The sequence below is a fragment of the Balaenoptera borealis genome, assembly GCF_965194805.1.
Source record: "Balaenoptera borealis genome assembly, chromosome: 2".
NCBI lineage: Eukaryota > Metazoa > Chordata > Mammalia > Artiodactyla > Balaenopteridae > Balaenoptera > Balaenoptera borealis.
The window spans coordinates 177,326,435-177,337,345 of record NC_138867.1 but is presented as its reverse complement, the minus strand read 5'-3'; the positions used below and the strand labels follow the sequence as shown (position 1 = coordinate 177,337,345).

Below are 10,911 nucleotides of genomic sequence, written 5' to 3'. Positions count from 1 at the left end.
CCCCTCTCGGGGAAGGGCGGGGCGGGACCGGGGCGGGGACTGTGGAGACCGCGGATTGGGGGGCGGGGGAGGAGCTGGAAGTCGCACCGCGCGCGCAGATGTCAGTTCCCTGACAATAAATATTTCATTTTCACTAACCATACGTGGAGCTCCTACTACGTGCACAGCAGCTAAGAGCACGGACTCTGGAGCCGGGTTCGAATCTCAGCTCCACCACTTTCTAGCCTTGTCGCTTTGGACATGTTAACCTCCCTGGGCCTCATTTTCCCCATCCGTCACGTGGTCGATAACGAGGGTACCCACCTCACAGGGTTGTGTAAGGGTTCTGATCTGAGTTAGTGTTTGTAACGTGCAGCGCCTGACCTAAACTGGGCTAGAGCCCTTTTCCAAATACCCTTAAGGGCCCTTAGAATTAACCACCGCCCCCCCTTTTACAGATAAAGAAACTGGAGATCAAAGAGGGGCAGACGCTTGCCTGAGGCCACACAATTTGGCAACCAGCTGAGGTCCCAGACTTTTCTTCAAGCCAACAGAAGAGAATCTGCAGTTATAACAGTTCAGGCTTGAGACTTCCCTGGCGGTCCAGTGGTTACAATTCTGTAATTCCATTGCAGGGGGCACAGGTTCTATCCCCTGGTTGGGGAACTAAGATCCTGCATGCCATGCGGCGTGGCCAAAAATTTAAAACAAAACAAAACACAGTTCAGGCTTTGTTGGGGTTCAAATCCCAACAACTGCACCTGAAGCCACTTGCTGAACTTCTCTGAGCTCCCATTGCTTCATGGAACAATGTTAGCCACCTCTAACGGCTGTTGTGGACAAACTGAGATGATGTGCATCAGTCAGGAAGGGTTGGCATATGCTCAGTAACAAGCAGCTCTATAATCATCATGGCATCTAACATCCAAGGTTTGTTTCTCACTCACACCGGTCATTGCAGTGAGGGGAAGATGTGGCGAATCACATACTGGCATGTATACTTCTCTTTGGAAGTGACTTTGCTCACATTTCATTGGCCAAAGCAAGTCACATGGCCACCCCCGATGTCAATGGGGTGAAAAATATGATTGTCCTCTAGGGATCAGAACCAGCTGTTGTTACAATAATACATGATCTGTGCAGTGGTTAGCGCCACACCTGGCACACAGTGGGTGCTCAACAAATGGGCACCATTATAGGAGGAGCTTAAGGGCTGCAACAGCTAACTCTCCAAATCATCATGAATGGGGAAACGGAATCCCTCAGCTCTACCCTTGCCTGCCCCTCCCCCTGCTTCCCAGTTGGAGAAAAATGACAGCAGTCATTTCCAAAGAAGTGTTTATTGACATTTGGGGCCCCAGCAGAGACAGAGAGTCAGTGGGTGCTAGAGGCTCCTGAGGCCCAGGGCGAGGCCTACAAGATGAAGCCCGTTGCTCAGGAGGCAGCCCAGATTGCAAATGGAGGATAGGCCATGGTAGCGGAAGAAGATCTGGCGGAGGGCACTGTACTTGGGGTCCTGCTCCCGCAGCTGGCGATAGGGGTCTGAGCCCTGGTGGTTGCCCAGCACCTCCCCGCCCAGGCCGCGCTCCTTCTCCACGGTCTGCAGGGCCCACATGGCGGCCGTGGTGCGGGGCTCCAGCCAGCGGGCGTTGATGGTGGCCAGCATGAGGCTCAGGAGCAGCAAGCAGAGCTGGTGGGGCGGCAGGAGGACACGGTGAACCATGCCTGGGAGGCAGCAGGGGCCCTAGGGAGGGTCCTTCTGCATCCTCAAAGCCCAGAGGGGAATGGGGGGCAGGACTGGGTCAAAGACAGGCCTCCCTGCTCCAACCTCAAACCCAAACAGAGCTCCAGCTCTCATACCCTGAAACCTGCAGCTCCTAAGGAAAGGCTCCACCACTATCTCCTCTCTCTCCCCCAAACCTCCTGAGCCTCCTCTCCTCTGATACCCTGACTGGAACTTTCCAGAACACAGCCTGTCTCCTACCTTCCTCTGTTCCCCTAAACTGAAGGTATCTCAGGGCAGAGCCTCTCTTCCCTGAATTGGGACAGAGCACCATAACTGTCCCCTCATTTCCCCAAAATAGAGAGCCTAAGAGAGGGCCCATCTCCTTTGTGGCCCCAGCCTAGACCCTAGAAGCTGACATTGGGCCCACAGGGAGTGAATTAAAAGTCCTCGAAGTTCCAATTACCCATAATCCCTCCTGTGTCTGTGGGATTATTGAAACCCCTGTCAGGCCTCACCTGCCCACATCTGAGGGACATAATGGGGGCAGGGGGAGGGCAGGATAGAGAAATATGAGATGCACAGATGGTTCCTTGCCTTGTGGCTGGGAAAAATGTGTGGATGGGGGTGGGGGACTGTAAATTCCCAGTCAGGCTGGTTTTTAAACACTGAGCTGGGGTCAGTGCCCCAGCCCAGCTGAGTCACCACAGCTTGGCTGCAGGCCCAGCCAGGGGGAGGAGAGGGAGCAACAGCCAGCAGAGAGACACTGGGGAATAGTCAGGTCTGCTGGGGATGGTTGTGCAGGCTGTGCACTGCTCAAGGGTATCCAGAACCCAGCTTTGTATACACCAGGAAGAAGGGGCAGTTTGGGGGGTTTCGTTTTAATTCTCACAAAGGTGTAGCCATAGGTGCTCAGTGTGGTTCTGGGAATGAACCTCCAGAGGGTAGTGGAGCTCAAGCCCGCATACCTGGCTGGCCTCCCAGGATGTGAGCTGAGCCCCAGCACGCTGTGAGGCCAAGATGCAGAGGTTGACGAAGGCGCAGCCCATGGAGATGTGAAAGTAGAAAGGGAAGAGTTTGCTCTGCACCAGGCCGAAGGTATGTCGGGGAAGGCCTCGGAAAAGCAGGAAGCCTGTGGGGTGCAGGGGTCCACATGTCTGTTAGGACATTTCCAAGTCCCCCTCTCATCCCTGTCCCCACCTTAGGCACTCATGATATCCAGGCCGAGGGTCCCTACCTGAGACGAAGGTCACCCACATTTGCATGCCCCAGGCCCCTGACAAGACCAGTAGATGAACCACCTTAGTCAGGCTTTCCGGGTTCCCACCTTCCTCCATCTTGCGGGCCTGGGAAGGAGGCACCAGGTGGTCAGAGTTTTACATTTGCCCTGTGGCCTTCAGACCCTGTGAGCCTGCACAAGGCCAGGGTCATGGTCTATCCAGCAGGGATCCAGGGATAGTAGGCCAGGAATGGCGGTGGGGAAGACCCATAGCACTTCTGTGACGTCCCCCGACTCCATCTCTCCAAATGTCAGCCCTCAAGATCTTAGGCTCTCTGGACCCCAACATCCATGCCACCTCTGAGACCCCCAAATTTCAGCCCCAGCAGCTCAAGCTCGAAGCCCTAGATCCTCAGAGATCACCCCAGTGACTCCCAAATATCACCCCAGGGACCGAGTTCTGATATCAAAGATCACTTCTTTCATGACAGGATCCCAAATATCACTATGAAGATTCCCAAAGCACCTCCTGGAGACGCCATCTAATCCTGAGAAACCCTAAATCTCATCCCGAGGACACCGACCCCACCACTGGACCCGGACATCGACCTGCAGCACCCAAGAGTCCGGGGCCGGATCTAAGAGGGTCAGGTGGGTCCGAGGGCACCGACCCCACCACTGGACCCGGACGTCGACCTGCAGCACTCAAGAGTCCGGGGCCGGATCTAAAGGGGTCAGGCGGGCTGGGCTCGGTACCTCACTCTCGCGCTCCGGGGTGGCCGCGGACCTCCTCGGCCACCTCCCCTCGTGGGACCAAGAATTCGTCCCGCCTCCCAGCTAAGCCAGAAGCCAATCGGATCGGAGATCTGTAACTCCTGTACCGCCCTCTTAGATATTGACTAATCGATGAACGGAAACCAGCCTGGAATCCCGTCCACTCCTCGGGATTTCACCCAATTACACCGCGGCTCCTAAGATCTGCGGAAGCGGAAAGGCGCCAATGAGGTCTTCGGCTGCATCGGCGGGGGCGGAGCTAAAATGCCAGCCACACCCCTCTCTGTGACTCTGCCTTTGGGCTCCGCGCGTTTTAATAGGATGGTGTCTCCACGGGATCAAATTTCAGCGTCTCATCTGGGGGCTGGCTTCGCGGTCCCTGATGGGAGAGCAGGAGCAGGTGGTATGTGGTAGGTGGAGGTGGAAGGGGGTCGGGAGCCTGGCGAGCGCAGGATTTAAGGTCCCGGCGGGCGGGGCGCAGGATTCAAGGCCCCGGCGGGCGGGGCCCAGGCAAATAACCCCACTCCGTTCCTCCAAGGATTCTATCGGGAAGGACTGAGGGAAAACAGGTGATTTGGGAGGGGGAGGGGGAGGGGGAGGGGGAGGGGGAGGGGGAGGGGGGCTCGACTGGGGGCCTGCCTGCAACTGATACTCAGAAATGCATCTTGCCTTTCCCCTCCAAGTCTCCCAGGGCTCCTATGATTCCCAAGTACCAAGTCCTCAGTGTGATGTTCAAGGACAGACACAGAGCTCCCCACTACTGTATATCAGGCACTGGCATGGATTAATTTACTTAATCACAACAACCCAGTAAGGTGGATAGTATGACATCCCATTTTTATAGTTGGGGGCAATGAGGCACGGAGAGGTTTAGTAACTCCTCCAACATCGCACAGCTGGGAAGGGGCAAAGCTAGGATTTGAACCTGGGCCATCTAGCTGGAGGGTCTCCTTGCTTAATCATCATGCTGTACTGCCTCTGGAAGTGAGGACCTCCCTGAGGCAGTGACTTTTGAAGTGGTAGCTTAGAACAGTTCAGGCAGAATAATAACTCCTACATCACAGAGTGGGTGTGAACACCCAGTGAGGGCTTAGGGTGGTGCTCAGCACTCAGCAAGATGCTCAGAAAATATGAGCTTAAAAAGGGAATAAGGAAGATTTTACAGAGGCAATGCTGAGTAGGGTTTTGAAGGGTATATAGGAGTCTTCCAGGAGGACTGGGTTAGGGGAAAGATACCAGAGGACCCAGCAAGGACAAAAGAAGAGAAAGGCGTATACTGTGGCCTTTCTGGCTGAGTGTAACCCATGGCAAGTTGCCCTTCACCTGGAAGTTTTTCCAGACAGACCTCCCCCAGGTTTCTCCAGCTGTGTCAGCCCTGGCTACACTGGAAGGGCAGGGGGTGTGGATGTGAGACCCAGAACTGAGTTCTTTCCTGTTTCCAGCCTCACCTAGTACAGGCCTGGGACCCCATTCAGCTAACATTTATTAAATAGATATGCTCTGCCTCTCCTGCTCACACTCTATGTCTCCCATTTACTTGGGGAGCCAGTTCCCAACTCCCCGTCTTGGCTTGCCCTGCCTTGATTGAACTGCCCTGCTAACCTCCTGCTGCTTCCTTCTGGACCCTGCCTCCAGCCACCCTGACTCGACCCTCAAAGAGCACCTGGTTGCTGACTTCCAAGTTTTTGCACACGCTGTTTCCTGCCAGGGATGTCCTTCCTTTAGGGCCCAATGTTAAGATCTCTTTTTTCTTTTAGGCTCGTCTCAGACCTCACTGACTCCTGTGGGATCTTCTAGGTCTTTCTCACTGCCCATCCTAACCCCCGGAGCTGGGATCATCTTTCACCCAGCTTTGGCTCCTATCATAAATAAGAAGCCTATGTTCAGGGCTGAGGCCTCTCCGGGGTGTCAGAAAGGGCGTGAGAGTGTCAGGACCTGGGAGCTGGTCTCAGTGCAGCCCTCTGTCCCCCCTACTCAAAGCAACCCTCTTCTGGCCGGCCTACCCCTGGACCCTGACTACTCCGTGCCTTGCTACTGCTCACCTCCGTCACCCTCCAACGTGTGTTTGCCTGCTAATGAGAAGTGTGACAAGTGCTGCGGTTCATTGAGGGGCTGCCCTGGGGCTGGGGAGCAGGAGGGGCTGGAGTGCTCTGGGCTGGCTCTCAGGAAACCTTCACCACACACACCCCCCCCTCCCAGGCCCTTCCTCAGAAAAGACCTTGGAATATACATTTCACTGGTCCAGGACCCCAGAGCCAGAGACCTTGCAGCTGGCTGCACCCGAAAACACAGTGACAATTGGAACCTGGAGGCCAGGGAGAGACTCGGGGCCTCAGTCGCATGGGTCCCTCCCCAACTCAGACTCACAGGAGCACTGTAATGACCAGGACCCTCCAAAGAGGCATCACAGCAACGCTAAGGTCATCCCCGCCTGGGAAACCCCTTCCTGCCGCACTGCTATCTACTGCTGCAGGGCTTAGGGAGGGAGCTGTGGGGGCAGAGTCCTCCTGGAGACCCCTCACACCCTCTGTCTTCAGCACCCCGAACAGCGCCCAGTGCTCAGCAGGCCTGCACTAAAAATGTCTTGAATGAATGGAACAGATGTGTGATTGTGTGTCTTAATGAGGTCCTGTCTGTGATTGTCTCTGGATGTGACTGCCTGTGTGTCTGTGGTTGTGTGTCTGAGATGGGCATGAATACATGCTCTGGGTCTTATGACTTAGTGTGCACGGCTGTGTCTGAGGCTGCGTGTCTGTGGTCGTGTTTTGATGACCATGTGTGGTTGTGCGTCAGTGGCTACTGGTGCTCCTTGCAGACATTGTTGATGCCCCTAAGGAGGAGGGCCATTACCTGAGCGCAACCAGAGACATGGCTCTGAAGGCGCATGCTCTCAGGGGCAGCCCGTGGGCCTGCCACACAAATGCACTTCTGAGCGCGTTCAGGCTGGGGCAGAAGTGGGGGTGGGGATGGCAGTGGGGTGCATGCATATGCCTGGAGGCAGCTTTGCCTGCACTTGGGGGTCTAGGACACCCAGAACTCAGCAGACCCAAATCATGTCTGGCCCCCATACACTGGGTTGGGGTGAGCAAGGAGGCAGACCAGGGATAAATTATTATTGCTCTCATGCCCACCTTTCATAGAAGCCCTTGGAGACCAGCTCTTCCAAAACCAAAGGTGAGAACCTTCCCGCTCAACAAGACTGTGTGTGGGAGACCTGCCAGTTCCTACTTCCACCCTCTGCCCCAGCCTCAGTGGACCCCCACCGTTGCTGCCCACTCATCCCTGCCCCATTGTCAGCTGACTCTTGCCCCTGACCTTGCCCACCATCCCTGTCCCTGACCTTGACCCCTACTCCTGCCTCTACCTCTGCCTCAGCCTACCCCAGCTTCTTGCCCTGTCCCCCCTCAACCAGGCCCTGAGCCTCTACTGACCTCTGCCCTGACCTTGCCCCTGCCCCCACCCCTCCCAGCCTCGGCTGACCCTCACCTCTGTTCACAGTTAAGTCCACCGTGATGATTCCCGAATCCCAGAAGCTTTTGAGATGTGAACTGGAGTCACTCAGGTGTCAGCTACAGGCTCATACCAAGGTGAGCCACCTCAGCCCCGCCCCCAGCAATTGTTCCTGCCGCCCCCCACTCCACCCCTGCTTTCACCCCCAGGCCTGGCCTCTTCCTCCAGGCTTTCGAGTTCCTAAACCACTCAGTGACCATGTTGGAGAAGGGGAGCTGCCTGCAGCAAATCAAGATCCAACAGCTTGAAGGTGAGAACTGGCCAAAGGTCAAGATAAGGCTGGCGGCTGCTCCTATCAGGGTCAGCTGAGTCAGGCCAGGGTGAGAGAAGTTGGATGAGTCTGGGTTCAGGACCAGAGTCTGGTCAGGGTGAGGGCAAGCTGGGTTCAAAGCTGGGCTCAGGGTGTGGGTGGGGCTCAGCCAAGGTCCCACCATCTCTGTAGAGGTGCTGGGCCCCACGAGCCGCCAGGCAGACAAGGAGAGACACAAGTGGGACGTGGAGGAGGGACGGCAGGAGCTATATGAGGCCCTGGCTAAAGGCCTGCAGGGGCTGCAGAAGACCCTGCATGACAACGAGGAGGTGCAGCGGGCCCGTACCACCCGCTCTCTACAGCTGTTGGCGCAGGAGATCCGGAACAGGTGGGTATTGCCAGGAGGGAGGCTGCGGGAGGGAAGGGAGGCCAAGGAGAGGGAACCACAGGTAGGATGGGGGAAATGGGAGGGGCCTGAGTAAGGGAGTCTGGGGGGCCTTGGAAATCTTGGGGGACAAGAGGAGGGGATGGGGGAGGCAGGAGGCAGTGGGGGTGTGTGGGAGACTGGGAGGCCAGAAATAGGGGAGGCAGGAGGTGGGATGGAAAGGGAGGCTGGAGGATCAGAAAGCTGGCGGGGGTGGCATGGGAAGCTGGAGGGTAGAGGGGGTCGAGGGGGGCAGAGGCTGGGGGTATTGGAGGTCTGGGGGTGCAGAAGGTGAGGAGCTGGAAGCAAGGCAATGGGGGGCTGAGGAAATGGGAGGCTGGAGGCCAGAAGGAGAGGACACGGGGCTAGGGAGGGGTAGGAGTGGGGGAATAGTAGTAGGAGCAGACAGGTGGGTAGGCAAGTATGGGGAGGGGACAGAGCCTGGGTGATGGTAGTTGAACAGATAGAAACATGGGAGGTGGAGGAGGCTTTGGGGAGGCACGTGGGCAAATGGGAAGCCAGGAGGTCAGGAAATGGGAGGCCAGAGGCTGCACTGTCCCCTCAGCAAGAAATTCCTGTGGGAGGAGCTGGAGCTGGTGCGGGAGGAGGTGACCTTCATTTATCAAAAGCTCCGTGAGTGCCCAAAGCCCATGACCAGGAGGGCGGGGGGTCCTTCTACAGCTCTGGCCCACCTGAGTCCCCTCCCCCTACAGAGGCACAGGAAGAGGAGATCACGGAGAACCTGGTGAACATCCAGAAGATGCAAAAGACACAGGTGAAGTGCCGCAAGGTGAGCAGAGAGCACGGGGACCTTGCGTGAGTTGGGGTTGTGGGGATCTCTGCTGGCCTCCACCATCAGACTGGAGCCAGAAGGCCTGGGTTCAAATCTCAGCTCTGCTACTTACTGCTGTGTGAGTGTGGGCAAGTCACTTCCCCTCTCTGGGCCTCAGTTTCCTCATCTGAATAATGGGTGTAACAACACAGCCCTACCTGACCGAGTAGCTGCATTAACTGAGTGATAAGCACTTTGAAGGCAGCCTGGAATGTGATAAATGCTATATTACACGTTTCACCATCATTATCATCATTATTATTATTATCCTCCCATCTCCCCCGGCCTCAGGTCCTGACCAAAATGAAGCAGCAGGGGCATGAGACTGAGGAGTTGCCATCAGGAGGCAGTGGCTCCTGGAGGGATGACCTCCAGAAGGAGCTGGGTGACATATGGTGATGCCCAGCTCCCTCTCTAACCTCTGACCCCTGACCCTCATCTGCCTTGTGCTCCTCCCAATCAGATCAAGTAGTGACCACCAGAACCTGGAACCCACCTGAGTCCCTCTCCTCCCAGGACTCATCTCCGCCCCTGCCCCCACCATGGCCTCCCTGCCCCAGCTCTGAGCAGTCCAGAGTCCCCCGGGGCCCCCAGATCCCCATCTCCCCACAGGTCCGCTGTGCATCTGCTGCAGAACTCCTTTGGTGGCCTCGCCAGATACTCAGGGGGCCGCCCCAGGGCTGCGAGCCTCAGGGGTGAGTGGGGCTGAGCAGCACTCCAGGGTTGGGGGAGGTTCATTCTCCAGCTTCACACATGGAGGTCACGTTCAGAGGCCATATTTGGGGGTGGTTGGGTCTGTTGGGTCTTATTCTGGGGTCACATTAAATAATGTTCTGGGGTGACATTAAAGAGTCCTTGGAGGTTTCACCCAGGGGTCACTCAGGGTCACTGTGATCTTTTTTAAGGGTCAGTGGGGTAAAATTCAGGTGTCATCGAGGTCATACTTTGGTGTCATGTTGGGTCACATTCAAGGGACATAATCAAGGATCACATAATATCAAGGGCACTGGGCCCATATTCAAAGGCCACTCGAGGGTCACATTCAGGGTTTGTGCCAGAATTGCACCTGTCCCTCCTGCAGGCTATAAGGGGCACCGATGCCTGAGCCCTCCACTCCCCTCCTGGGACTCGGACTCGGACTCAGACCAGGACCCTTCCCAGCCACCACTCAGCAAGAGCTGCTCCTTCCCACCTGGTGTGGATCCTCCCCTGCCCCAACCTACCCTTCCCCTCCTGGCCTGCCCTGGAATCCCAAAGTACAGGCCCTTCCAACTCCCAGCCTGGGCATCTGCCCCCTGACCTCCAGCCCTGGGGTCCCCTGGGCCAGGCCAGCCTCTGACCCACCCTCTTTCTCCACAGTCTGAGCAGCTGGGACTGCTCTCCCTGAAGACCCCTCCAGAGAGAAAATAAACTAGCTGAGACCCTCCTCCACCTGTGGACTGCTGCTCCTGCTGCTTCCTGCGCCTGAGAGTGACCCCCACAGTTTACTACCCAGTCTTGGGGAGGGTGTGGAGACCCCAGGGACTGTTCGGGATATGTGGGCCTAGGGTCAGGGGACAGGGTGAGGCTGGATTTAGTATATGACAAGGTCAGGGGTAAGTCTGTCCAGATACGAGTGGCCAGATAGGCCCTTGGCGATCTGGTCTGCTGTCCCTACTGCCCAAATGGGGAAACTGAGGCCCCTGACCCTCATCTGCCCTGCGTTCCTCCTAATAAGATCAAGCAGCGACCACCAGAACCTGGAACCCACCTGAGTCCCTCTCCTCCCAGGACTCATCTCCGCCCCTGCCCCCACCATGGCCTCCCTGCCCCAGCTCTGAGCAGTCCAGAGTCCCCCGGGGCCCCCAGATCCCCCTCTCCCCCCAGGTCTGCTGTGCACCTGCTGCAGAACTCCTTTGATGGCCTCGCCATATCCTCAGGGGGCCACCCTAGGGCCTGGAGCCTCAGGGGTGAGGGGGGTTGAGCAGCACTCCAGGGTGTGTGTGGGGGGATCATTCTCATCTCCGCCCAGGGTTTCGGCCCGGGGTCACGCTCTGACACCCCACCCTCCTCTTCCTCTCAGCACCCACCAGGGTCCTCCCTCTCAACCTCCAGCCTTCGTTCCCTCCCGAATCTATTCTAAAACTCCCTGCCCCAAAGAGCAACAGAGGCCCCGCCCCGGATCACGCTAATGAGACTCCGCGAGGCCCCGCCTCACGGG

At 57.0% G+C, this 10,911-nt stretch overlaps 2 protein-coding genes across 10 annotated transcripts; one reads left to right on the top strand and one right to left on the bottom strand.

Moving 5' to 3' along the window:
- Nucleotides 1-1,303: 1,303 nt before the first annotated feature.
- Nucleotides 1,304-3,789, bottom strand: TMEM205 (transmembrane protein 205). 2 transcript variants are annotated; one of them, XM_082378890.1, is made up of 4 exons: nucleotides 3,678-3,789; nucleotides 2,940-3,048; nucleotides 2,671-2,834; nucleotides 1,304-1,669 (listed from the first exon to the last, which is right to left on the bottom strand). In XM_082378890.1, exons 2-4 carry the CDS (start codon nucleotides 3,037-3,039, stop codon nucleotides 1,364-1,366), a joined length of 570 nt encoding a protein of 189 aa, XP_082235016.1. In that variant the 5' UTR covers nucleotides 3,040-3,048; nucleotides 3,678-3,789; the 3' UTR covers nucleotides 1,304-1,363. The 2 variants fall into 2 exon arrangements, with proteins under 2 accessions (XP_082235016.1, XP_082235017.1); XM_082378891.1 differs by lacking the exon at nucleotides 3,678-3,789 and adding an exon at nucleotides 3,531-3,669.
- Nucleotides 3,790-3,846: 57 nt separating this feature from the next.
- Nucleotides 3,847-10,901, top strand: CCDC159 (coiled-coil domain containing 159; the record flags this gene model as incomplete). Of its 8 annotated transcripts, none has more annotated exons than XR_014241120.1 (13): nucleotides 3,847-4,098; nucleotides 5,453-5,794; nucleotides 5,895-6,115; nucleotides 6,836-6,869; nucleotides 7,194-7,282; nucleotides 7,374-7,455; nucleotides 7,648-7,843; nucleotides 8,445-8,512; nucleotides 8,593-8,669; nucleotides 9,003-9,096; nucleotides 9,324-9,406; nucleotides 9,793-9,906; nucleotides 10,071-10,142. XR_014241120.1 is itself a non-coding variant. In XM_082378870.1 (13 exons), the coding sequence occupies exons 1-13, from the start codon at nucleotides 3,960-3,962 to the stop codon at nucleotides 10,073-10,075; spliced, it is 1,554 nt and encodes a 517-aa protein (XP_082234996.1). In that variant the 5' UTR covers nucleotides 3,847-3,959. The 8 variants fall into 8 exon arrangements, 7 of the variants coding, with proteins under 7 accessions (XP_082234996.1, XP_082234998.1, XP_082234995.1 ...); XM_082378870.1 differs by having other exon boundaries at nucleotides 9,003-9,106; XM_082378872.1 differs by lacking the exons at nucleotides 9,324-9,406; nucleotides 9,793-9,906; nucleotides 10,071-10,142 and adding exons at nucleotides 10,578-10,660; nucleotides 10,774-10,901.
- Between the last annotated feature and the right edge of the window lie 10 nt (nucleotides 10,902-10,911).